At 36.6% G+C, this 27,998-nt stretch overlaps 1 protein-coding gene and 2 long non-coding RNA genes across 4 annotated transcripts; 2 read left to right on the top strand and 1 right to left on the bottom strand.

Annotated features, from left to right (window-relative positions):
- The first annotated feature begins 14,306 nt into the window (after positions 1-14,306).
- LOC127900908 (uncharacterized) lies at positions 14,307-17,275 on the top strand. The gene is made up of 2 exons (XR_008052786.1): positions 14,307-14,593; positions 17,037-17,275. It is a non-coding gene; the product is annotated as an uncharacterized LOC127900908 (long non-coding RNA).
- On the top strand, positions 14,600-16,603 carry LOC127900909 (uncharacterized). Its single transcript, XR_008052787.1, has 2 exons — positions 14,600-14,808; positions 16,339-16,603. It is a non-coding gene; the product is annotated as an uncharacterized LOC127900909 (long non-coding RNA).
- Positions 17,276-21,429: 4,154 nt separating the features above from the next.
- Positions 21,430-25,712, bottom strand: LOC127900963 (uncharacterized). 2 transcript variants are annotated; one of them, XR_008052873.1, is made up of 4 exons: positions 25,597-25,712; positions 22,640-25,325; positions 21,977-22,565; positions 21,430-21,888 (listed from the first exon to the last, which is right to left on the bottom strand). XR_008052873.1 is itself a non-coding variant. In XM_052436485.1 (4 exons), the coding sequence occupies exons 1-4, from the start codon at positions 22,673-22,675 to the stop codon at positions 21,854-21,856; spliced, it is 573 nt and encodes a 190-aa protein (XP_052292445.1). In that variant the 5' UTR covers positions 22,676-25,507; the 3' UTR covers positions 21,430-21,853. The 2 variants fall into 2 exon arrangements, 1 of the variants encoding a protein (XP_052292445.1); XM_052436485.1 differs by lacking the exon at positions 25,597-25,712 and having other exon boundaries at positions 21,977-22,037; positions 22,125-22,565; positions 22,640-25,507.
- Positions 25,713-27,998: the final 2,286 nt, after the last annotated feature.

The raw sequence follows: 27,998 nt of genomic DNA, 5'->3' as shown, positions 1-27,998 counted from the left end.
ATAATTTATTTTAATTTTTTTCTATTAGGATTAGGTTTTTTTATTACAATTATGATTTAGGGTTCTAATTAAATTAGAATTAGAATAGTTTTGAACTACTATAAATAAATTATTCTCATGATTTTTTTTAGCAAGCAATAATAAAATTAACTCTAACCCCTGTTAATTTTTCTCTCTTCCCTTTGAATTCTTATATTCTTCATCTCTTCTATCTTGAATTCTCTAATCAAACTAGAACCCTAACATTTTAGTCCATTTTTTGATAGGTTAAAACATTAAAAGGATTATGTTTAAGAAGATAAGAGAACGATTGGAAAGTTTCCTTTCAAAACTTTTGTAAGGTGAGGAGGAGTTTTGGAGGTTTTGAGAATAAGAACATACACGTCTTAAAAAAAGAAAGAAAGAAAGAAAAGGCCATTAGAAGGTGACAAATAACACTTCAACAGTCAAGTTAGGCCTATGGATGAGACACGATGAACTCCACGAAAGAGTTATTTAGTTGAGAAGAGCAAGAGTGGAGAAGATGAAGACAAAGCCATCTTCCATACTCTTGAACTTGACCTTTTATTTAGATTGCCCTTACGGTCCAAGTGGACACGTACAAGCTACTTACAGCTTAGCCCCTCATCAAGTAAGGGCATAATGGTATTCGTACCTGGCATTCAAATTTTGAAGGCATTAAGATATTTTTTACAATTGGCCATGTATGGCTCCTTAGTTGGTGGCTTCTTTTGGCCAAGTGGGCCTTAGGATCACTTTACACGTGACACTTCCTCAGTAGGTGCTCATAGACTTCATAAATGTCATGCGCTCGCCTTGACTAGAGATAGCAATGAGCCAGGTATTATACAGGGACGTCAAAGCTCATACTCATGCCCATTTGATAGAGGAAATAACCATCAGTAAGGGTGGGCAAAATATCTGATCCGAAAATTATCGGGTTCGGATCGGATCGGGTTATTAATCAAATCTGATCGGATGAATTTGTGAAAGTCGATCCGACCGATCTGATTTGAGAACTCGATCGGGTTGACAAAAAAAAAATCAGAAACAAGAACATAAAAAAGGAAAATCGAAACCTAAACTGCAGTAAAGCTCCTAAATCCTAACCCAGAAATCTTAAACACTCAACGCACACCACTCAATCTAAACACACAAAGCGTTATAAACAAACACAAATCAACGCATTAAACCATTAACAACACTAGAAAATAGCACACGGCAGTGACTGCACAAGGCACAAACAACATCCCTCAAATAAACGACAGCCTCCATCAAACAGCCTCCCCTTAAACGACAGCACACAACACAAGGCACAAGCAGCCTCGCTCATAACCCATTACTGACAGCCCACACACAGCGCCTCTCTCAAACAAATGACAGCCACACGACCATCAAACACAACAACCACTAAAACTGACTCCAATCGAAGCTGCTCCGCGAGGATCGTGACCCGATCTATCAATTCATTGCTACTAGGTACTAGATCTGCTGACCTCCATGCCTCGAATCCTCCACCATTACCCGATTCGGTTCGAACTTGCAAGCTGTAGCCCGAATTTTAGCTGCTGACATTTGAGTTTTACAAGCTTGAGTTTGGCGTTGATACTTGGTAGTTGGCATATTTTCATTATATATTATATCTAATTAGAACCCTACCCGATCCGAACTCAATCCAAATTTTTAACCCGATCCAATCCGATCCAAATTATATTCGGATGGGTTTATATATTCGGGTTGAATTCGGATGAACTTTTATCCAACCCGATCAACTCGAAATCTGATCGGGTTGATTCGAATCCGACCCGAATATGATTTTGCCCAGCCCTACGCATCAACAATCTTTACTAGTTGGAGGCTTAAATGGGGACGAGTTGGAGTTTCCTTAACAAAAATTTGTGATACTCATCCCCTTCTCCTATCCCTTGTACTTTGTTTTAAAATATTTTTAGAAAATCATTTTCAAGTTTAGGTAAATATTAATTATAATTTGATAATTGTTAAGTTCAATTTTAACTAATATTAATTATAATTTGATGATTGTCAAGTTCAATTTTAACCAATATTAATTATAATTTGATGATTGTCAAGTTCAATTTTAACCAATGTATTGCTAAATATTTGGATTGAAAGCAAAAGTCTCCACTTTAATATTTTCTTATTCATCTTTTACTCTTTTTTAACTGACCTTAATTTAAACATTTTTCTATTATCATTTGTTTCCAATGAGGACAAGTTTTAGATGGTTAAGTAAATGTTTAGTCCACTAAATGACTAAAATCTCTTAGTAAATATTTAAGACAATATCATATTTGTTGGTCGTTTATGTTAATAAGCTGTTAAGTGCTAATATTTACGGTTTATGATTGAGCGCGTATTGTAATAGTTTTTTATACCTATACCCCCGCCCAATCAATGAATATAAAAAGTTATACGTTTACCTAATCTTTTTTTTTTATAAGAGTTGGACTATTGACACCCCTTCATTGATCTTATAAAACCCCTGTGATATTATAATTACATTTAAGAACAAATATAAATAGAATTAATCTCATTTATATATTTTTTTCTCTCTTCAATTTCATTTTGCTTGCACAATATAAATTTTTTTAATCATTAGAATAATCTAAATTTAAGAAGCAATCTATAAAATGTTTTTAATCATTAAATTAATTTAAATTTAAGAAGCAAATTTTTAAGCCAAAATAATATTATTGTAATATATGTAGCAACAAAATTAGGATACAACATTGTGAGAAAATAAATTAAATAAAATTTTATCTCATTATAAATAATTTTTTAAGAATTTTCAAAGTAATTGCTGCACCGAAAGTTTATATGTACGACAAAATTATATTGGACCCATAAAATATTTAATATTTTATAAGGTTTTTCTTACTTTTTTTTAGATTTTTCGTAGAAATTAAATAATAAAGAAAGTTTGAAGAGAGGAATATAATTATTAAGACTAAAAGAGTGAGAAAGTTATTAGAAATTGCAAGATTTATAAATGATAATAGTGTTTATTTAGAAAAATGGTACTTTTGATATTAAATGGAATCTAATTGAAAAAGGGGTTTCAAAATAATTTTGGAGGGTGCTAATAGTACAATTCTTTTTACAAATAAAGCTAAAATTAGACTTGATACCCATACTTATCATAACGGCCCACCGTAGGCCCCTTACCCGTATGGATTTTTTTCATCGCTATCCTTAACCTTGTGGGCTGTTCATGCCCAATGATCTTTTTGGATCACTAGCCAAGCTATTGTCTTTTTTACCATTAGGTAATCGTTTGAGTTTGCCTGAAGAAGAGATTGCTTAATTGGAGAATACCCATTAACTTGTAAGATAAGTTGGCAAAAATATGATGGAGGCCTGTTACATCAAGGCTAGAAGACAACTTGGCTGGGTTTAGAGAGAGAAAGCCAGACTTTGAAAGCTAGCCAGTATGTCCTGGGTCGGCCATGTGGTCCTTATTCTCATTTCTCATCTACCCAGCTTTGACTTAGATATACTCTATATGTTGAATGTACCCAAGGCTTGTGGAATGATTAGTGTGTCCTTCTATATGAACTGAGAGCTTCCTGACCTCCCAATCTTCTTCCCAACAATTTCAACATGAATTCAAATGTTTACAAGTATTGCAGATTAATTAAAAAAAATCAATTATAATTCTAAAACCTGATTATTCTTTTTAGTAGTTTCATTAAGGACGAAATAAGAAATAAAATAAAAATGATTACTAGAAGCCGGTGAGATAGCTTGATCTCTCTTGTGATTTATGATTACCTGAAGGTAAAAACTTTACAATCCATTAATTTGTGTATTTATATACTATGAAATCATTTTCCCTGAAGTCTAAGCTTCTGTATACACACGTCATTAAATTATAAAACAAGGAAGAGGTTAGGACAGAAAAGATATAAAAAAAAAACGATCCTATTCCTTTCCTAATAGCCTTCAAAATTAGAAAAATGAAGCTCTTAATGGTGATTCAATTTTTCTGAAACCCAAAAAAAAAAAAAAAAAACAAAAACAAAAGGGTTTTATCGAATGATAGAAAACGAACGTTTATAGCATGATGTAAGCTACTCTTAATTACTAAAAGTGATAAAAATAATAACATAATTATTAGGGGTGTTCGCGGATAGGATTTTACGGATTGGATATCAATCCATATCCGATCCACAATTTTACAGATTATAATTTTTTAATCCAATCAAATCCACATATTGATTAAACTCAATCCAAATCCAATCCATACATCTGCGGATCGGTTACGGATTTAACTTAATCCATATCCAATCCACCATTTTACGCATTAGTTTCCGAATTAAAAATTTTTAGTTCTCCCTAATCCATGAACTAATGAAATAAAAAAAACTAATATAAAAATAATTTTACTACCAATTAAATTTAAAATTGAATAAAATTTAAACAAATCAGTTGTTTAAATAAAACGAAAATATACATTCAAAGTTTCAAAATATAGCACATCGAGATTAATTGTTCAAATAAAACTACAATAATACGTTTAAAGTTTCAAAATATAACACACTAAAATTAATCGTTCAAATAAAGTTACAATAATACATTAATATGACACTGAAATTAATTGTTCAAATAAAGCCATAATTAATTGAAATAACGAAGTTTCTAAAACCAAACACAATTTGATCATTCAATTGGGTTGTTGTACTTGTCGAAAAGTGGTGATTACGGAGCCGTCAACGATGGAAACCAGGAGAACTACGGGTGGCGATCTTGAAGGTTGTGATAGTGCAATTGTTTGGTTGGAACCAATGATTGTGAAGTGGCTCGATGGACTCGAGGAAGAAGATGGCTTGCTCTCGTTGGAATCGTGTGACCGACGTCCTTCAAATCAGTGTCGAGAGTGTATCGAACCAGTATTGGGTGTTGCTAGTAGAGATGGCAAAACCCCGGGCCGGGTCCGGGTATTGCCATGACCGGACCCTGCCCGGATGCAACCAGTCCGGGTCCGGGTTCGGGCCGGATTTTAATCCGGGTACCCGGATTTTATATTTTTTAATATTTTATGTGTATATATTTTTTATTTTTTGATAATTTTATAAGTTTTAAATTTATTTCAATAAAATTTGACATGAAAATATAAACTTTAAGTGTTTAAAACTTTATATATGTATAATAAATAAGTCAAATAAATATAAAATATTTAAAATAATATATATTTTATAATTTTTTTTAATAAAATCCGGGTTCCGGGTTTATCAAGTGATGCCCAAGACCGACTCGGCTTCATACCCGGGCCGGGTATTACCCGGCCCGCAACACCCGGGTAATACCCGGCCCGCAACACCCGAGTACGGTCCGGGTCCGGACCGGGCGGGTATTTTTGCCACCTCTAGTTGCTAGTGCATGTGACGGCAGGGAAGCTTAAGGTTTTTTGTTTGCAAATTGTTGGTGACTTGGCGTTATATTACTTTGCTTTTGAGTGACTTTGCAAATTGTTGGTAACTTGACGTTATATTACTTTGCTTTTGCTAGTACGTGTGACTTTATTTTTATTTTGTTTTACAATTTTTACAAGTTATATTTGTACATTTGGTTATTTAATTATTTTTTATTTTATATTATTATTGGGTAATGGCTAAGATATGTTATAGTGCTTATGTAACTATTTAATGTCACATTTATAATATTCTTTAATTAAATTTATAATAAAATTTTAACTAACTAAATAAATAAATAAATATATATATATATATATATATATATATATATATATATATATATATATATTGCGGATTTACGGATTTTTATAGATTTACAGAAGTAAATCCATATCTAATCCATCGACTGCGGATTTTTAAATTTTCAATCCATATCCAATCCACAGATCCACGGATCGGATTTATATGAATCGAATTTTTACGGATCAGACGGATTGAGCGGATTGGATTGAATTCTGAACACCTCTAATAATTATCTCTATTAACTACAATAATTTATTGAGGGGCGAATTTCTTCCATATCCATCAAATGCTTGGGGGGTTCTATTTTCTAATAAAAATTACTCAAGTGGTTTTCTAACTTACCGGGCCAGAGTCTGAAGTTCCATTTCTTAATTTAAAATTATTTTGACTGGCTTTCGAAATTGTTAATTATTTGTGGTGCTAAATTACTTTGGGAGAATACTCTAGAAGACATAGATAATATAATTAATTAATGAAAAAATATTTGAATTTAGATACTGCGAACCCTAATTGTCTGTTACAGGGTGAAAGGGTATTATTTGCATCGGCAATAAAAAGTGTAAGTTTTATCACAAGAAAAAAAAATTATGATTTATGAAAAATGATATATATCTAGAAAAAATAAGGACAAAAATAACAATCTGATGCAAGCATTACTCACTTATAATTAAAGAAAATGGGGAAAAATGTAAAACAACACTGCACTGATAACTATTTTTATCATCGCTTTAATTATCACTTTCTTAATTTTATCTGAAAATGAGTCTTTGAAGTTGAACATTTAAAGAATTCTGTGAACTGTTTTGTGAAGTTGTGACAAGGAGCTAGCAGGAAGCAGTGAATAATGATTTAGATAGAATTGTGTGCAGCACATGGCTTTATTTACCAATTGTAGAGCTACTGATGTGAATTTGTAACAACTACACAGCTAGCTGGATGTTAAGAATGAGTAAAGATTTAATTGTGTGCAGATGCGTGGCTTTATTTACCTCTTCTGATGTATACTATTTTTTTTCCATTTTTTTAACCATCCAGTCCAATTTAAATGAATTAGCTTGGACTTGAACCTTGACATTTGCGGTGAGTATAATTAGGTCATGCTGGCCATTGATCATCTGTCGTCTATCAATTTTTGGAAAAAAGGGCAATTAAAGGCCCACGTGATGCTCACCAATCACCATTTAATAATTCATAAACATGACTTGTTCTTTGATCATGGCTTGACACGCTTGAGACTTTGACAGTAGATAAAAGGAAGAAGTGGCGTAGGCTCAATTATGATGCATGTACTTACAGATATACTATCAGCTGCTCTACATATCAACATGGCTTATTTGGCTTTCTTCTTCCCTAAAAATGCTCTAATCAGTGTTATGATCTTTGCAGTCGCAGGTCACGGTGCAAGAAATATTAGAGAGCTGCATGTCACGGGATGAGTATTTTGCGCAGCTAACCCGTGCGGCATTTAGACAACTTTGCCGAATGTTGCTAAGTAAGCCTAGAGATTCTCGAACAAGAGAAGAGAGCAATTGAGCCAAAGAAACTTGTATTACACAAAGAGAGATTACAATGCTTGTTGGATACAAATGCCTAATGCCATTCCATATTTATAGGGGAGGCTTTGCCTAACTTTGCCTAACTTTACCTAACTTTGCCAAACTTGGTCAAACTCTAGAGTATTTTACAATTTCCTAGCTATTTGCATGTGCTGGAATTGTATAAAGTATTCTAGAATATTTACATGTTCACATGTGCTAGAGTTGCCTAGAACCTTCCGGAATTGGGCCAAGCTAGCACTTTTGGCCTTGTGTTGGCTCTCTAGCCCGAAATTGTGGGCAATTGGGCTAGCGGATTGGGCGGTCCGCAACATCCTCCCCTACCTAAGCTCGCGGCGTCCTCGTCGCGCTCTCGTGCTTGAAGTGCTGGATGTGCTCAGCGAATTGCCACAAATCATCTTCCCGTTCCCAAGTGGCTTTGCTCTCGGGGAGGTTTTTCCACTTTACCAAGTACTTGCTATGTGCTGGCACGCCCCTCCTCGAAACCGTTCGGTCCGCAATGATGTAGTCCACATCTTTGTCGAACGCGGTGACAACGGCAGTTGGCGCGCGCCTCGATTCTCCGCAACTTGGTTCTCCCATGTCTTCATGATATGGCTTGAGAAGGCTCACATGGAAGACCGGATGGATCTTGAGTCTTGGCGGAAGTTGGAGTTGATACGAGACGTTGCCTACACGTCGAACAACTCGGAAAGGTCCCTCGTAGCGCCTCACTAACCCCTTGTGAACTTTCCGCAAAGTCTTGAATTGTTGGGGTAGGAGCTTGATAATGACTTGATCTCCTTCATTGTACTCAACATGCCGTCTTCTTGTATCAGCCCATTTCTTCATTTTCCTCGCGGCTTTGTCGAGATAGGCTCGCGTGATGTCTGCTTCCTCATGCCATTCGCGGGCGAGCTTGTGTGCCGCGGGGCTTTTCCCTCCGTAAGTCGAGGCTATGGCATTGGGGGTCATGGGCTGGAATCCTATGATGATCTCGAACGGACTCTTGCCTGTAGCCTCGCTTCGCTGCAAGTTATAAGAAAATTGGGTGATGTCGAGTAGCTTCGCCCAATCCCGCTGGTGAGTGCTCACATAATGCCTCAGGTACATCTCGAGGAGGCCATTAATGCGCTCAGTCTGCCCATCCGTTTGTGGGTGGAAACTTGTCGAGAACTTGAGATCGGTCCCCAACATCTTAAAGAGCTCCGTCCAAAACCGCCCAGTAAACCGAGGGTCTCGGTCGCTCACAATGCTCTTCGGAACTCCCCAAAGCTTCACAATGTGCTTGACGAATAGGCGGGCTGCCTCGTCCGCTTTGCAATCGACGGGTGCGGCAATGAATGTAGCATACTTGTTGTATCGGTCGACAACGACCATGATGCTACCGCAACCTTCGGACTTGGGCAGCGATGTGATGAAGTCCATGGAGACACTCTCCCATGGCCTTGTTGCTAGTGGTAGCGGCTCTAACAATCCCGCTGGAAGTTGATGAACCACCTTGTCTTGTTGGCACACAAGACAAGTTCACACATATGCCTCGATGCCGTCCCTTATGTGCGGCCAAAAATACGAGGCTTGAACTAGTGCGGTGGTGCGCTCGATTCCTGGGTGACCAGCCCACTTAGAGTCGTAGCACTCATTGATTACTTCCTTCCGCAAGTTTCCCCACCTTGGCACGAACAGCCGATCTCCCTTGGTGAGGAGGATGCCTTCCTCTTGCTAAAACCGCCTTGTCTTTCCCTCGAGCACCTTCTCCAGCAAATCCTTTGCTAGCGGATCTTGTTGGAGGCCTTCCTTGATGCGTGAGACAAGGTCGGACTTCGGTTGGCTCATGCTAAGTGTTGCCAATTCCGCCTTACGGCTTAGAGCGTCCGCAACAACATTGGCTTTCCCCGGTTTGTACTCTAGCCGATAGTCGAATTCCGCAAGGAAATCTTGCCACCGTGCTTGCTTCGGACTCAACTTCTTTTGAGTTTGAAAGTAGCTTGTCGCCACGTTGTCCGTCATGATCGTGAAGTGTGAGCCAAGCAAGTAATGTCGCCACACTCTTAGACAATGGATGATGGCTGTCATCTCCTTTTCTTGCACCGTGTAGCGGCGTTCCGTGTTATTTAGCTTTCGACTCTCGAATGCTATTGGGTGGCCTTCTTGCATAAGGACTCCACCTATGGCGAAATCTAAGGCATCCGTTTGAACTTCAAAGGGCTTGGTGTGGTCCGGAAGAGCGAGGACTGGTTCCTCCGAAATTGCCTTCTTCAACTCCTCGAATGCACGTTGGCACTCTTCGGACCAATGCCACGTTCTGTTTTTCTTGAGCATATCCGTCAAGGGTGCTGCCTTGGCTGAATATCCCTTAATGAAGCGGCGGTAGTAATTCACCAGCCCAAGGAATGAGCGAAGCTCGGGTACTTTCGAGGGAGGCTCCCAATCGAGGATGGCCTTTACTTTGTCATTCTCCATCATGATCTTCCCGCCCGCAATCTTGTAGCCAAGGAACTCGACCTCTTGTTGGGCAAACGAGCATTTCTCTAGTTTAAGGAAGAGCTCATTGTCTCGAAGTACTTGGAGGACTTGTTGCAAGTGTTGGGCATGATCCTCGAGTGTGGTGCTATACACCACAATGTCGTCCAAGTACACGACCACGAAGCGGTCGAGGAATGGTTGGAGTACCTTGTTCATGAGTGTGCAAAATGTGGCGGGTGCATTAGTAAGGCCAAAAGGCATCACAAGGAATTCGAAAGACCCGTACCTTGTTGTGCACGCTGTCTTCGGTTCGTCTCCCTTGGCGATGCGCACTTGATAATACCCGGAGCGCAAGTCAAGTTTGGGGAAGTACCGCGCTTTGCCAAGCTGGTCGAACAAGTCCGCAATCAAGGGAATCGGATACTTGTTCTTGATAGTGATCTTGTTGAGCGCTCTATAGTCGATGCACATCCACAGCGATCCATCCTTTTTCTTTTGGAAGAGGACCGGTGCACCGAATGGGGCCTTTGAGGGGCGAATGTAGCCTGCATCTAGCAAGTCTTTGAGTTGTCTCCGCAACTCCTCTAATTCGGGTGGCGCCATGCGGTAAGGTGCCAAGGCTGGTGGCTTCGCGCTTTGTTCCAATTCAATTGCATGATCTACCTCTCGCGGAGGTGGGAGCTTCTTCGGAAGTTCTGGAGGCATCACATCCTTGTAATATTTGAGGACGACTTGAATTCGTTGAGGGACTTGGCTTGGCGACGTTCCGCTATTTCCTTCCTCATTTAGTTCCCGAATGGAGACCAAGAAGCTTGGGTCCTTCTTGAAAGCCCTTTTGAATTGCATGGCGGAGAGTGTCTTCTCCTCGGACTTGCCTCACTCCGTGGGTACCATGCATGCTTTACTCCCGTCGAGAATGCTTAGGGAGTTTGTAGCGGGCAGTGGGAAGGCATGGACTTGGTCGAAGAATTCCATGCCGAGGACCATCTTGAAGTCGTCCATGGGCACGATGAAGAAGTCAAGCTTTCCGCTCCACGTACCAAGTGTGATGTGCACGCCTTGTGCGATTCCCGCAATTGGCTTGGCGGGTGAGTTCACAACCTTCATTGTGCCTCCTTCCTTGGTGGCCTTGAGGCCTAAGCGCTTGGCCTCGTCTACGGACACGAAATTGTGTGTTGCTGCCGTGTCTAACAGCGCGCGAACGGACTGACCATTTACCTTTGCGCTTACATACATGAGCCCTTTCTTGATGAGTGCGGGCTGTTGGCGATTGAGTGCGCCGAGGCGTTGGAGAGAACCCATGCTGAGTTGGGGTTCCTCCGTGGACATTGCGGGGTTGCTCTTGAGTTGGGCAACAAGAGCATTAAGCGACCTCTTCTCCAATGAGGACCATTGCATATGAAGCATGGGCTTCGCGGCTTTGGCACCTCCTTCTTGCCCTCCGATTTTCCTTGCCAACTCTTGTTGCTAGGCGGCTTTTTCTGCCCCCAATCTTTGCGGTTGTTGCCCTTGTCCTTGCGACTCTCTCCCCCACCTTTGCCTTGGTTGGCCTTTTTATCCTTGGATTGGGTAGAGTATTCGGTGAGCGACTCCGCAACGGCAATGGCGTTGTCAAGTGTTTGAACACCACGCCTATCAAGCTCGGTCTTGGCCCAATCCTTGAGGCCATCTTGGAAGTAGAAGAGTGAATCCTTGTCGGACATGTCGCTTATCTCCAACATGAGGGTAGTGAACTCGTTGATGTAGTCCCGAATGCTACCCGATTGCTTGAGGCGACGTAAGCGCACTCGTGCTTCCTTCTCCGTATTGCTTGGGGCGAACTGCTTTCGGAGTTCTTGCTTGAAGTCGGCCCAAGTGTCGATGGCGCAAATGCCCTTGCCCATCTCGCCATGCTTGCGACGCCACCATAGTTGTGCAGCGCCTCTAAGATAGGTGGGTGCAGTGCCCACTTTCGATGCCTCATCTCGGATACCCATGGCATCGAAGTATTGATCCAGCCCAAAGAGGAAATTGTCCACGATGGTGGCATTGCGTGTGCCATCGTAGGTGTCGGGCTTTGGCACGTCAATGCGGCCCCCATCACTCGAGTTTGCGGAAGCTGGACTTGTGGAGAGTGTGCGCTTGTGCTATGCCCAATCTGAGCGGACTTCATCCACTTCCGCACGGACAGCACGTAGTTCGTCCTGAACAAAACTACGAAGTTTGAGCAACTCATCATGGAAAGAACGAAACTCACCTCGGAGAATGTTCGCTTGCTCATGGATGAGAGCTTTTGTGGCCACCGTGAACTCGGCGTATTCTCTCTCGAGACCATCCACTCTTTCCTCCAATCCCACGAGGCTATCTTGAGCGGCGGACAATGCTATTTCGAGAGTGCCTACACGAGGCTCCAACTCATCCACGGATAGGGCCTTGGACTTGCCGCGAGTCTTGCCTTGGGCGCGTTCTCCCTCTCGGCCACGGCTTGGTTCCGGTGGAACATCCATACCAACAACACCCTCTTGTGCTACGTTCGAAGGGTTGGCCATTGCTTCGTGAGCTAATTTGCGTGCGTGCAAACCTTAGCTCTGATACCACTTGTCACGGGATGAGTGTTTTGCGCAGCTAACCCGTGCGGCACTTAGACAACTTTGCCGAATGTTGCTAAGTAAGCCTAGAGATTCTCGAACAAGAGAAGAGAGCAATTGAGCCAAAGAAATTTGTATTACACAAAGAGAGATTACAATGCTTGTTGGATACAAATGCCTAATGCCATTCCATATTTATAGGGGAGGCTTTGCCTAACTTTGCCTAACTTTACCTAACTTTGCCAAACTTGGTCAAACTCTAGAGTATTTTACAATTTCCTAGCTATTTGCATGTGCTGGAATTGTATAAAGTATTCTAGAATATTTACATGTTCACATGTGCTAGAGTTGCTTAGAACCTTCCGGAATTGGGCCAAGCTAGCACTCTTGGCCTTGTGTTGGCTCTCTAGCCCGAAATTGTGGGCAATTGGGCTAGCAGATTGGGCGGTCCGCAACATGCAGCATTATTATGGTGCTGATCAAAACATGATGACGATCACCAGCAGTACTCATGATTGTGTCATTCCTCTTGCAAAAGGCGATGACCGCACCAGTGCTGGTCATGTTATTCCTCTTGGAATAGCCGATCCCCGCAAGCCGTGCTGTACCATTACTGTTCGAAAATGCTGCAGAGACGACACCACTCGTTCTGCTGCTGCCGAAGCATTTGTTAGTACTGCTCCGGCAAATCCGTGACTGAAGCTACTTAGCTACCTATATATAGTTGATCATCACTAAAACTAATATATAGGAATAAAATTCGTGTTTGCTCTTCTTCTTGTTGTTTGTTTTTTTCGGTTTCTAGTAGTACATTGCCAATGAACTCACGAATTCCTGTAGCTGTAATTAGATCTTTAATTCAGATATGTACTCGATCCGGAGCCAAAATTAATTCAGCAACGTTAAAAAAAAGTAGTGCTAGAAACTAACGAATTAGTTATAATAAACTGATTATGGATTATCGGATTTTGGTTTTATGAAGTAGTGCCCACAAGTTTTATTATAAAAAAAAAGCGCGAAGTTGCTTGTAATTTTCAACATGATTTACAAATTTCAACAGATCAATCCATCTCTTTCTTTCTCCATTCTCTTAAATGGCTACTGCAGTAAATAATATTATACAGGGCTAAATAACCAAATGATTTGAATAAATCTCGTTGAAGAGAAGAGAAGATAAAAAAAGCTAACCGTTTCTGCACAAAAAGCAAAAATGTTTCTCTGTTTCTTATCGAATTCTGTGCAGACAGCCCTGCACCATTCCACCTTCTTTCTTTTTCTTTAAAAAAAAAAATTTATTTGTTTCTATATCTTTCTAAGTTTCTTTCACCTTGGTTCACTCTTTTTCTGGTTTTGCCTTCAAACTCCTGTTCTGCAACTTTCTATACTAGCTCTCGTCAGTAGCTTGTTCTTACGCAGGGGATTGACTTCAAAGGATGAAGAATCCTATTTCTCTATCCAAATTCGTTTACATTTCGCAGAATTCACCTTCAGTTACGGGTAATTCAAGATGATAAATTATAACAAGCATATCATCAATAAACCAAAAGCACATTGAAATACTAGATATCTACAGAAATTAGAATGTTTAAAAAAGATTATAGTACTTTAATGTATTTACAAAAATAAATTTCTTATTTTAGTAGAACCGCTTGTAAATTAACATATCATTTGCTTGAGAAAAAGACCATTAGTGCGCTGAGAGAGGGGGAGAGAGAGAGAGAGAGAGAGAGAGCTGGTCGATGAACAAAATTATTTAAAAGCTAGGAGGGAGAATTTAAAAAAAAAAAAAGAAATATGAGAAGAAATTTTTTCTCAAAAAAATTAATAGAAAGTTTAGTTTAGCATCGAATTTAATTTTGTTTTTAAATAATTAATTAAATTATTTTTTTGTTTTTATTAGTAAACAGGACCCATCTTTTTACTATTTTATTAGTTTTGACATCAATAACCGTCGGCATCAATCCAACGGCTGTGGTTGTCAGGTCCGGATGGCAGCTAATTCGAGACGGACTTGATAGAAAACCATTATATTTAAACTGTTAATTTATTTGAATAATGTAGATGACTTCTTTTTTCTTTTGCAATTATACCCTTTCAACATTATTTTAACATTAATTAATTTATTTATAAATAGTTAATTAATAAATTAACCAATAATTTTTTAGTGTGAAAGAACTAATACTTTTTTATCAATCACTCAATTTCAAATTTCATCTCCATTCTCTCTCTCGAAGAAGGCACGAAGAATTTCAGCTTACTTCAGCTTCATTGGCTTCTCAAATCTCAGGTATTGTTTCCTTTAATTTTGATAATATTTTTACTTCTCTCTTTCTAGTTTGATAATTTTAGGGTTATACTTGAATTAATTGTATTTTTAATCAATTTAGGGTTGATTTAATTGATTCCAAGTCTCGTATCTGTTCCCGTTCAACAAACAAAGAACACACAAATAATTTTCATTTTCATTCTCAATTTTGAAAGAATTAATATATTTTATCTTCGGTTAGTACACTTCTATTCAATTTCTGTTTATTTAACGTAAGATATTATTTTCATTCTTCTCTTCAAGTAGATTATAGCATTGCTCCTCTCATTGATTATATTGTCCTTGATTCTGCCAAAAGCGACTTTGATTTCAGTTAATAATTAAATGTGTAATATTTTCAGTTGAAATTAATTGAGTCTCCTAATAGTAATAGGGATTCAAGATTTATATCCTGTTGAAATGATTTTAGAGTGTTCTGCTATTTGAATGCACATTACTTGTTTGATGAAATATCTCTTTAAAAATTTATTTTTGTTTTTAGCAAACATCTTACTGAGATGTCTCTTGTAATAATATTAACGTAATGTACTTTCCTTCAATTTGGTCTGTTTCATACATTTGAACAAAGGAAAATTACATAACTGCAATAGTTCTCAAATTGCTTGCAGATTAGAAATGTTAATTTATGCTACAGCAGTTCAATGGGTAGGGCACAAGTTAAGGACTTTGGTTGCTCAATTAATGAATCCACTTATCAGACTTGGAACTTGTTTCTATTGAATCAATAAAATAATTAATGAAATCAATACCAAAACCTTCATTTTATTAATAATAAACTACAAATATCTATGTATAACATCTGTTAGATTCTTGACAATCATAGAGATATAGGAGCAGAAACTATATTAGAGACACTCTAGTTGCTTAATTAGTCAAATTGTGAACTCGTTGCCCTTTTTTTTGGGTTGATTCTATAATTTTATTAGTTGTGCTTGTGGTTGTAAACAATATCAATTTCTAATATTAATAAAATTGAATGAATAAAATGTGATGGATTTGTAGGAAAGTTAATAGTTTAAGTATGGATAATTTTGGATGTTGATGGATAGAAGGTCTATAGAATATGAGAATGAGGTAAATGAGTTTCTCAAGTTTGCAATACTTCATGCTAATAATCCAGAACTTTTGAGATGTCCATGCCAAGCATGTGGAAATTTGGTCTTTCATGTACCTGTTGAGATAAGAAATCATTTTTACTGGAAAGGTATTGACCAAAGCTATCAAACATGGACTTGGCATGGAGAAGGACCTTCAAGTAGACGACCATAAAAAATAAAAGCTTCATTTGATGGTAGTCAACAAGATTATGAAGATGCTGATACAATAGAAATGGTTAATGATGATGAAGATGAGATGAACGAAATTCGCTTTGAGTGGACCACTTATATTAATGACTTAATTTGAAAGAAAAAATGCAAAAGACAAGTAATGTAGGTAAAGAGCATATGATTCAATTGAAATACATCAGTTTACTATTAATATTTTTCATGCATAAAATTTTCCTTCTGCTTGTGCATAGATATCTTATGCTTTTATTACATAAGGCAACTCTTTATATCGTCTAGTTAGATTCAGAATAAAAAGTTCTCAATTAATTTGATCAAAATTTGTCAATGCCCTACTAGTAACCATGACTTGCTTTTTCAGCCTCCTTATTAAACAATAACAACAATATATGGTAGTAATTTTGGTTTCTTGATGTGTAGGGCTACGCTAGGGAGTTATATAGATTTCAGTAACCAATATACATTTACAATCAGAGAAGATATAAGGTTTATAAAGTATCATACTTTTCATTAACTATTAGGTTAATAGAAATTTATTTAATAGTTTTTCTTTTCATATGTACAAGGCTGTTGTGAAAATTTTTTGGACCGATGGTGGAATGCTAACTAAATGCTTAAATGTATAGTTTTAGAAACATCTTATTTTAGATTTATACTTAGACATTTGATATATATATATATATATGTACAAGTTCATGTTAATAAGAATTCAGGTTTCCTATGCTTTATTGTGGTGTTTGATGTTAGTTGAAATTTTTCGAGTTTTATCGGGTTTTCAATATTATAATATATATAATCTGCAGCCCAAGATAAGGAAATTCACCCTTGTAATTTTCTTTTTAAAAACATTATAATATTTGATATTTTTATCAAGTCATTTGTATTTGAAAATTTTGAACAATGTCACATGTATATTGGCTATTATTAAGTATCACACACATTTGACAATCTTATATTGTGAAAAATATTTGATTATTATTTAATTGACAAAAATAAATGACAATTTAGCTAAATGTCAAATAAATATATTTGAAACAGGAATACTTAGCACTTTTTAATTATCAAATACACCTTTATTTGATTTTTTTAATTATCAATTATTCTCTTTTTTCTTATAGTGAAAAGTAATTCATGAACCGAGAGCGTGCTCTGGTTTTCTCAAGGCAGGGAAGAAGACAGTTTAATAAATCATGGAGGTTAAACCATGACAATTTTTGTACTTTTTGTCTAACAACACATTGACATAAAAGCATTAATATTTTGGTTGCAGCTCCTGATTCATGTACAATTTGTTGTATAAACTTAAAACATTTTTTCTTATTTTTCATTTTCTTATAGATTAGATATTTTGTGTCCATTCTTAACTCTACTCAATTCAAGTATAGTTGGTTTAAGCAACGGTCGGCACTAAGAAATTCTGATTCAACGGAAGCATTGTGGTTAACGAAAGTGCGAGATTGCAATTGCTTGGAGTTTTAGGAGGAGAGGAAACAGAGAAATTAGAAAAAATGACAATTTAGAAAAGATTGACGTTAAATTTTTAGTCTTTAAACTCTTTTTTTTATACACCCACTGTAGAAATATTCATTTTTACTCAACAAATCCCTTCTTCGAAACTTCGTTCATCTTTTTCTCTTATGCATTTACTTCCAAAAAATGCTTCCACACAGGTAGAAACTGAAATTTGAAATTTCAGCAAATTTTTTCCCAAAATCCTAATACTTCTGGAGTGAGATTTAGGAGGGGGGGGGGGGGGGGGGTCTCTTCCTAAGTCTAACCACAAAAAAATAATAAATATAAGGCAAATATCTTCTCAAATACAAGAATACATATAAGCTATAAAGGCAATGATTTTGACTCTTTTTTTTTTTACCTCGACAGGAAATTTAATGACTTGATCAATTAGCTATTAAAGCTCGGGTGAACAGTAGTGATACATACTATATTTAGAAAGGGGTTTTAAGAGGATACTATAGGGCTGTTATTAGTTCCCTATACCAATAGGCCCTTTTGCTTTTCATTAGGGCGAAAGAGGCCCAACACTAAAACGCCCAGCAGAGCCATCCTGTTAAGGAAGCCTAGCCCTCTTTTTCATTTTCTAAACGCCTTTCTGTTGCGGATATAAATGAGTTGTGTATTCAAACCATTTAATAGATAATGAAAATAAATTATTTTAAAACAAAACTAATGTAAGTACCAACACAGCATATGTTCTTTATAGTAAGACATCAAATGCAGGGGTTGAATAACAAGACTATATTCCTTATCCTTTCCAAATAGCATTTTGGTAATCTTTTTATTATTAATTGAGAAATTATCCACCGTCTGCCTCTTTTTTTTTTAACTTTTTCAAAAATATACAATTTTTTTTTTTTTTGCTGGAATCCGCCTGAAGTTACATTTCTTTTCACTTTTTCACTTCCGTTTGGAAACCGTTAAGAAAACTAACGGAATATTGTATAAATGACTTTCTTACCCTCAAATGTAAAAGATAAATTATCCACCGACCACTTTTTTTTTGTATTTTTTCAAAACTCCACTTAAAGTTATATTGTTTTGCACATTTCTACCATTGTGTCATTATGAAATGACAATTTTACCCTTATGATGTCAGCAAAGTTCTAATGGTGTTATAACGAGAGTGGACTAATGAAAAAAATGTTAACTTCAGGTGGGGCACTGCACCAAAAAAAAATTGTGTATTTTTAAAAAACGGTGAAAAAATGGGTGGACGGTGGATAATTTTCCTTATTAATTTAGGCACTCATTGAAATTTAAAACAAATTTAAATTATAAAGAGGCTATTACTTATTATTAGATCTAAATTTTGACTTTACCTTTGTAAAAAATTATTACATCAAAGCTAGGGAGGGCAATGGGATGGGAGGGGATCAGCATCCCCGTAACTATCCTTAATACTCTATTTATATCCTTTTACTCCCTCAGTTCCTTTCAAAATTACTTGAGGGGTAAGGATGGGGATCTCTGAGAGTACCAGATCTTTGAATAACTAATATTTTTATTTTATGAACTTGATTTATGCGTAACAAAGTAAAAGTATAAAATCGCATTACCAACATCGAAACATTAAAATAAACTAAAGTAATTAAAATCATTTCTATCTAACTAAGTCAGGGTCATCGAAACTTTAAGGCAGACTATGAAATTAAGTAGAAATAAAGATTCAAAGGTGGACACATCCATCAAACTAAGTTAATATCTGAAGGAAACAAGAATTTACCTTTACACGTAATTTTGATTTGTGGAGAACTTGTGACACTTGTTGAACTCGAATTCGGCGTGTTGGGTACCTGAAAGAGGCACTCTGACGTGCAAGTCAGTGTCTGATTTTTCGATCTAATGGAAGTGAGAACAATAAATAAGATTACGATTTTTTTGGCTTATGAGGGATCTCTTTTTTTTGGTAAGATGGTCCCTATATATAGTTGATGGATGACATGAGTCTAGGGTTTTGGCTTGATCTCTCTTCTTAATGACACGTGCTACCCACTATTATTGCACACGTGAACGTGAATTTTATAGTAGGGAAATGAATATGTTTATCCCGGACCTACGTCATTTATTTTGTGCCCATGTGCTTCCTTACTCCTATGCTCATGGGCGTGGTTCCCTCAGACCCCGAAATCCCAGAATTAGTCGCGGTTCCCTTAGACCCCGAAATCCCAGAATTAGAATGAGTTTTTGCTCTTAGTTATTATCGTAAGTTCCGAGAGAATTTTATTCCAATGTTACTTTCTCTGGAATAGATTGGATATAATTTATTTACTTATTTGATTTTTTGGGATAGATTCTTTCTTTCTTTCTTTTTTATTTGGACACTTGGCGTAATTTGATACCTCTAAGTTATGGCACATACATCACTCCCCCCACAAGTGTATTCTTTTTTAAAAATACTTTATTCAAAAAGTGGCAGTTTTGTAATATTTATTATTCTTCTCGAAATATTTTCTACGAGTAATAGGATTCGTCATACTCTTTTTTTTCTTTTAGATTCACATTATACGTGAATATTTAATTACCAACTAAGGTGGTTAATAAGAATGCCTTTTTAACTTCACTAGTAATGGGTTACTTGGGCTTTTAACCCTTTTGGATTTATTTAAATAATTATTTTAACCCTTTTTCTAGGTCACTGCTTTTTCTTCATCTTGTTTTTCACATTTTTCAAGAATTCTTCTCCTGCAACTTTTCGTGGCTTCAGGCTCTTCCTCCATCACTTTTTTTTTTGCTTAAGGCTTTTCTAGTAAGTTTCAGAACATGCTTCGTTTCTCGTTTTTCATTATTCATTCATTCATTATTTATTTATTTATTATTATTATGGATATTATCATTTTCCCACCAAAGTTATTCTGACATATCATGTCAATGCTACGGTTTGGTAAAAGTAGCATTTTACTACCAAACGTTTAAATTATTAGTATTTTCCCACCATTCCGTTAAAACTCAGTTAATATTTAATAGAAAATGCATAAAAAGTCGATTTTACCCCTGGAGCGTTAAAGATGATTTTACCCTTTAAAAAAAAGGAAGAAACAACAAAAGATGATTTAATTACCATATTACCCCCATAAAGTAGCCGTTACATTCAAATTACAGCTACTTTTGTGCTTATAAAAGTTGGCTGCTATTGCCTCCTTAAGCCATTTTAACACCCACTACACCAGCAACCTCAATTCAAAGATTAGAAACCCTATTTGAGCACCAACAACCCCAACTGAAAAAGAAAGAAAATAGCAACCTAGCAACTCAAAATTTAAAGCACAGCTACAACCCACTGTAAACATTTCAATACTACTGCACTAGCATGCCCAAGACATTTTTAAACACCAACAAGTTCATTTTAACACTAGTAATCAAGCCATTTCAACAATACAACCCCATTTCAAAAAGTCAGAAAATAACATGCCCAGCTCAAAGACAACAAAACCAAACATACTTTATCATTCAAAGACAGCAACAATAAGCCATTGTTAACACTACATTTCATCCAAGCTAAAAAAATCCAGCTCTTCTCAATATTCATAAAAACCAAACATACTTTTAGCCTTCATACACATAAATTCAAACAAAACAATGGCCTCTAATAGTAACTTAAGTGTTAATACCAGGGTTCGAGCTAAGAAAAATGTTGAAGTTACCTGCTACCCTGAATACTGCAATTGTGGAGTACAGGTATGTGCGATGGTATCTACTACCTCGGCAAATCCTAATAAGATCTTTTGGACATGTAGGCTTAAAATGTGTAATTTTTGGCAATGAGTAGCAAAAGAAGATATGGAAATGCGTAACACTATATCCGTTAATGGCATGAACCTAAATGAAGATGAATGAACGGCTACGATGCATTGAAGTGAAGCTAAAATTGATCATAGTTTTTATTTGTGGCCTTGTGATAGGCTTATTTATGAGGAAGTAATGTAATAAACATGAAAAAATATTATAGCGATCAATCATTGTAGTTGAAGATGTAATGAAAATCGAAAGTAATCAAAACAATTTGTGCATTCAAAATACATAATATAACAGTAGTGAATACACCAATAACAGTTTGTGGATTCTAAAAACATAACAACAATGTAATGCACTAATATAAAGTCTGTGCATCCAAAATACGTAATAGCACCCTAATGCTAATATTTCACAAAGCATCTAATATTTGTGAAGCTTTTGAGCCTTGAGGTGGATTCGGAGAAACATTATCAGTTTTATATTGGTCTGGACAAAAATATTATTACCTCATTATCTAATACAGCAATAGCTATTTGCAGACATCAAACATTAATTTGAAATAGTAACAATACCTCTTGTACCTCTAGTTATCATTCTTCTATTGCCTCCTCTTACTCCATCACCTTTTCCTCTTGCTTTATTACCTTTTTGGCCCCTTCGGCCTCTATTATCTCTTATTCTTCTATTAGCAATAAAGCTCTTTTATGAACCACCTACAGCCTATTTAAATTTAAATATATAAATAATCGAATTATCAATATTCACAACAAACTAAAAATTATTTAATGAATAACAATAAATGAATTACCATTTTTTGGTCCTCCTCGAAGTACTTGCTGCATTAGAACTTTCTCTCGGCCCACTAACTCCTTATTTAAAATTACATTGATAACAATAAAAAATTAAGTTCAATACACGTAAAAGCAATTAAAACAATAAGTTCAATATACTGTTACCTGATTTTGGGCTCTTAATTTTCTTGCTACCAATGGCCTTAATGTGTATTTCCTAACATTGTGGTTCATTCCACCACAAAAGGAACAACAGATATAAAATGATCTTTTTTTTTTTTTTGGCTTAGTGGCTGCTCTTTTCCTTGACTTTTTTGGTCTTCCAATCTTCTTGGTAATCTCAGGTGGAGAGAGCTTGGGCCTAGCACAAGGGTCCCATGTAACCTTGTCAAGAATTGGCTTGAACATCACTACATATGTGTTCAAGTACGCCTCTTTGGTGAAGTACTTTGGTAGATACTCTGCTGCCATGTGTCTCGCATGACTAATTGCAGCCATAACATGAGTATAGAGGATTCCAGCTAGCTCCCAATAACCACAATCACAGGACCTGCTCATGAGATCAACAATAAACCTCCTTGCTGGATAATAACCATTGTCTTTAACCTAAAAAAAAATTGAATAATGATTAAAAGAAGCACATACAAAACAATTATAAGGAAAATAAGTTAGAATCATACTTGAAAGTGCAGATCCCCAGAAGCCATTACATTCATCTTGTTTCCAGCTTCATATGCAATATCCAATTCTTTTTCCACTCTAGGTGGAATGTTGGTCTAAGATTGTGCTTTTTTTTTTTCATTTCCGTCAATAGTGTCATAAACATGCATATAATTTCTTCAAGCATGGTCAAGCAAGGCTTCTCTCTGTGGGGATAATATCCAACTATTGAAACACTCTAAATTGTTGTTAGTTGTACGGTTCACTTTGCAATTCTTGTCATGCTCATGTCTTGACCAAGTAAACTCAGCAAGTTCAGTCTCTAGCAACTGTCATGCCTCCAACTTTTGTTTTTTAGCTTTTCCATTGTAATTGTGTAATCATACTTGTTAGTGCTACTGATAGCCCTCCAAAACATATTTCTCAAACTAACACTAGGATGTTCTTTGCAGAAGTTAGCATATACGTGTCTAGCACATAGTCTGTGATATGCAGTAGTCCACGTCATCTCAATAGCCCCTAATAAACCATTTTGCCTATCCATGCAAAATGTAATTTGGTCTAATCCATTATCAAAATATTTTTATCGTGGTCCTAAAGATGAAATAGGTTCATCGTTCACCACCACGAGGTTTGAAGATAAGGGCATTTTTTACAAATTCCTTCTTCGATGAAAAAGGACCAGTTTAGGGAGTGGTCAATCAACCGTCCTGTTATAGTTATTGGCTAGTGGTGTAGGAGGAGCATAAGGAATCCTATGTTCTCAGTTACGTCTTTCGAAAAAAACTTCGTAAGTTTGTATTCCTTTTGGTCGTGCTATATGTGGATTCATATTGCTTTGCTTTTTGCGTTACTCAATTTTTTTTTTTTAGCCAGGCCTATTATTGATCCTTCTTTATTGGGTGCTCAAGTGGCATACCTGGAGAGGAATTTTTGGGGAAAAGATTAATTTCACGTCATTATTTGAAATGCGTTGGTCGATTTAATTATGTTCGTCGTGTTGATAGCTTGTGTTTGGGAGGAGGTTACATTGTTTTCTCCCTTAGGCTTGCCCGCCTTTCGAGTAATAATGAAATAAATAGGATGTGAGGAAAATACTTGACTTATATGTGGCTTGGCGAGGATGAGAATCCTGTCATTCCTCTTCCGGATGGGATTCCTATTGACTTAGGGGCCAATCAGCCTATATAAAGCCCAAGGTCCCCTCCCTATGGGTCTAAGGAATTGTATATTCCAAGGAAGGTTAATAAAAAGAAAGCAAAACTTAAGGAAAAGATTCATATTGAAAGACAAAATAGCGAAACTAGTGAGGTTGCTAAGAAACGATTTATGGAGAAATATGATGTTCTCATCTGAGGGGCTTCATTTGGGCGTAGGAAGACAATGGCTAATCTTACACAAAAATTCATAGAGAGAAACCTAGAAATATTGGTCTACGAAAGGAGAAATATTCTGATTATTTGATAGGGGTGCAAAAGGGCGGGCTAAGCAAAGTTCTTCTTCTAACTAATTCTAATGAGTCGGAATCCAATAGTTTATAAGTTCCTTTGCTTCTGCTTATGTTGTTATTTTATGTATACATATATATTATCTTCTTAATACATTTTTTGTTTTCAGAAAATCATAATGAATATCTTTCTCGATCCACCAAAGGAGTAGTGACGAAAGAGGACCATAGTAGTGGTGGCAAGGAAATATTTCGATGCTTAGACCCATAGGGAAGAGACCTTGAGCTCGATATAGGCTCATTGTCCCCTAAGTCAATAGGAATCCCATCTAGAAGAGGAGTGTCGGGATTCTCATCCTCGCTAACCACATATAAGTCAAGTATTTTCCTCGCATCCTCACTTATTTCATCATCACCAGGAAGGTGGGCAAGCCCAAAGGGAAAACAATGTAACCTCCTTCCAAACACAATCTATTAACATGACAGACATAATTAAATTGACCAATACGTTTAAAAAAAAAACGTGAAATCAATTCTGTAACACACGAAAAATCCTTTCCCCAAAAATTCCTCTCCAGACATAGCACTCGAGCACTTAATAAATGAAGATCAACAATAGGCCCAACTAAAAAAATAAATAAAAATTGAGTAACGCAATAAACAAAGAAAAATGAATCCATATATAGCACGACTAAAAGGAATGCAAACTTACGAAGCTGTTTCCGAAAGGCATAACTAAGTACATAGGATTCCATATGCTCCCTCCTACACCAATAGCCAGTAACTATTACAAGACGGTTGATTGACCACTCCTTAAATTGGTCCTTTTTCATCGAAGAAGGAATTTTGTAAAACACGCCCTTATCCTCAAGCCTCATGGTGGTGAACCATGAATCCTTTTCGTCCTTAGGACCGCTATAAAATTTACGTCTATAACATATTAGGAAATTATACAAGGAGAGGAAATGAGACCCTTTAAGAGCTAAATTAGTGGCAACAAAAGCTTGTAATAGTATTAGAACACAAGGGTTAATCATCAAGGGTGAAACCCCACAACGAGAAAAAAATCTAGAGGAGGAATAAGGAATGATAATACCACAATTTGTTGGCGGTAAAGTAAAATCGACTCCCTATCGATTCCCGGTTCTATAATATCAACATTATCCGAAAGCTCTCTCAACTGGACATCAGGCCCAAGATTCACATATTCCATAAATCAGTCAAATGAGAGCCTCTCTACTCCAGGGGCAACCATGTTCCTTTAAAAAAAAAATTCAAATTGAGAAAAATTGAAAGCCGAATAAAAAAAAGAGCAGAAACAAAAAAAAAACAACAAAAGCAAAAGGCCACGAAGAGGAGGAACACACAAAAAAAAAAGAGCAAAACAAGGAACAAAAAGAAAGAGAACCGAGGGAGGAAACTAATAAAAAAAAAAAGCAAAAGGAGGTGAGAAAGAAGAACAAAAAATAAAATGATAATAACAATAATAAATAATAAATTAATGATAACAAAGCATGTTCTGAAACTTACTGGAAAAGCCTTGAGCAAAAGAAAGTGATGAAAAAAAGTAAAGGCCTTGAAGCCACGAAAAGTTACGGGAGAAGAATTTTTGAAAAGTGTGAAAAAGAAGACAAAGAAAAAGCAGTGACCTAGAAGAGGGGTTAAAATAATTATTTAAAAAAATCTAAAAGGGCTAAAAGCTCAAGTAACCTATTACTAATGAAGTTAAAAAGGCATTCTTGTTAACCACTGTTGTGCAAATTTTAACGTACTCGCAAGCGCACGAATCTATTGTAGTATAGACTAATGGTGACGAGTGTCGATCCCACGAGGAGGTGGATTTTAATTGTGTGTAGAATTAATTTTGTAAATGGGTGATTGGATTTGTGGTGGAAATGATTTGAAATATGCTAAAACTTAAATTAAAATGGTGAGAATAAATTCTAAAATTGGAATTGAAATGGCGAGAATAAATTGAAGAGAATTCTATTAAAATGACGTACTTGGGTATCTGGATCCGTATCAACATGCATCATGGGCTAAATAATTTGTATTAATGCCAATTAAATCATGAGGGGGGAATCCACACCTCATGAACCACGCTCTAATCAATATGGTGCTAAGGGCTTATCGTGCCAAATAATAATAACCTTGTACTAGAGGGCTGGTGAAACCAAAGCGGTACTAGACAAGATTAGTATTATTTGTCGACGAGAAGTCAAAACATCCACAAAAATTAGAGGGGAAGAGAAAATAAATTTACCAAATAAAGCCCATGACACATGTTGAGACTTCACCTTCAACCCAAGCTTAAAAGAAAATTAGCCACTCATAATTGAACTAGGGGCAAAATGAAAATTTATTAAAATACGAAGAAAATACAAGATGGAGAAGGAATTACAGAAAATGGATCCCAAAAATAGATTCAGAGCTATCAAATTGGGGGGGAGAGGCCCCCTTTTTATAGATACATGGAGTAAATCATGGCCATCGGATTAAAAACACTTTGGACGCTCAGGATTGCGCCACGTCATTAGTCATCAGTACGCGGTTTGACAACGCTAATGAACAGTAACACGGTTTGACCCTGATGAACAGTAACGCGGTTTGGTTGAAAATAATCCTGTGTAATGCATGTACCGTACGCGAGATTTTTCGTCCACTGATATGCTGCCACGTCACCATCAACAGTACATAAGAATTTTAGCCCAACAGGATCGTGACACCTCATCAGTCAATGCCACATTATTGGTCAATGCCACGTCATCGATCCGTCTATATGAACAGTATTGTGAACAATAACATAGACAGTACCGTACACGTGAATAGTACCGTACATGTGAATAGTGTCATTTTTCCTTTTATGCTCCTCCTAAGGTTTTCGACCATTCTGAGTTCAAAAGTGATGTCCATTTTGCCGTCTGATCTCTCCTTTATTGTGAAATGACTATAATACCCTTAAAATACATAAAATACTTAATTAAAATAAAACACATGTAATTAAATCATAAGAAGGTTAAATACGTAAAAGTAAGGGTTGTTAGTAAGACTTGAAATGTAAAATGACGGTTTTCTCCTTTATAAATATGCATTTTCTAACACTCAACAACCACGTCAGCTGGTAATTAAATATTCACATATAATGTGAAACTTAAAAAAAAAACCACGTGGTCGTGGGTTCGATCCCCACAGACGGCGCCAATGAAGAAAACAAGATTTTACCTTCACACATACTTTTGATTTTTGGAGAACTTGTGACACTTGTTGAACTCAAATCCGGTGTGGTAGGTACCTGAAAAAGGCTCTGACTCCCAAGTCAGTGTTTGACTTTTAGATCTAATGGAAGTGAGAACAATAAATAAGATTAGGGTTTCCTTGGCTAAGGAGGGATCTCTTTTTTTTGGTGAGATAATCCCTATTTATAGTTGATGGATGACTGGGTCTAGGGTTTTGGCTTGGTCTCTCTCCTTGATGACACGTGGACGTGAATTTGTTCGTAGGGAAATGAATATGTTTATCCCGAACTTACGTCATTTATTCCGTGTCTATGTGCTTCCTTACTCCTATGATCTTGGGCGTGGTTCTCTCAGACCCTGGAATCCCAGAATTAGAATGAGTTTTTGCTCTTACTTATTATCGTAGGTTCCGGGAGAATTTTATTGCAATGTTACTTTCTCCGAAATATATTGGATATAATTTATTTACTTATTTGATTTTCTAGGATAGTTTCTTTCTTTCTTTTTTATTTGGACACTTGGCGTAATTTGGTGCCTCTAAGTTATAGCACATACAAGAGACTTGACATAATTTGGTGCCTCTAAGTTATGGCACAGACAATATCATTAAAATTTCAAGATAATTTATACAATCAGGTAAAAGTAAAACTTAAAAATGAACACATCCATAAAAGTCACATGGAATAAATCATCAAA

The sequence above is a fragment of the Citrus sinensis genome, chromosome 3 (genome assembly GCF_022201045.2).
Source record: "Citrus sinensis cultivar Valencia sweet orange chromosome 3, DVS_A1.0, whole genome shotgun sequence".
NCBI classification, from domain to species: Eukaryota; Viridiplantae; Streptophyta; class Magnoliopsida; order Sapindales; family Rutaceae; genus Citrus; species Citrus sinensis.
The sequence above is the reverse complement of the archived record's forward strand: the minus strand, read 5'-3'. Positions and strand labels throughout refer to the sequence as shown.

Bases quoted from the DNA above. Each gene is read 5' to 3' on its own strand.
- LOC127900963 (XM_052436485.1), bottom strand. From the start codon at position 22,675: ATGAATGTAATGGCTTCTGGGGATCTGCACTTTCAA. The intron at 22,566-22,639 runs GTATGATTCTAA...ATTTTTTTTTAG, and splicing joins CTGGGGATCTGCACTTTCAA to GTTAAAGACAATGGTTATTA. The intron at 22,038-22,124 runs GTAACAGTATAT...ATTTTAAATAAG, and splicing joins AATTAAGAGCCCAAAATCAG to GAGTTAGTGGGCCGAGAGAA.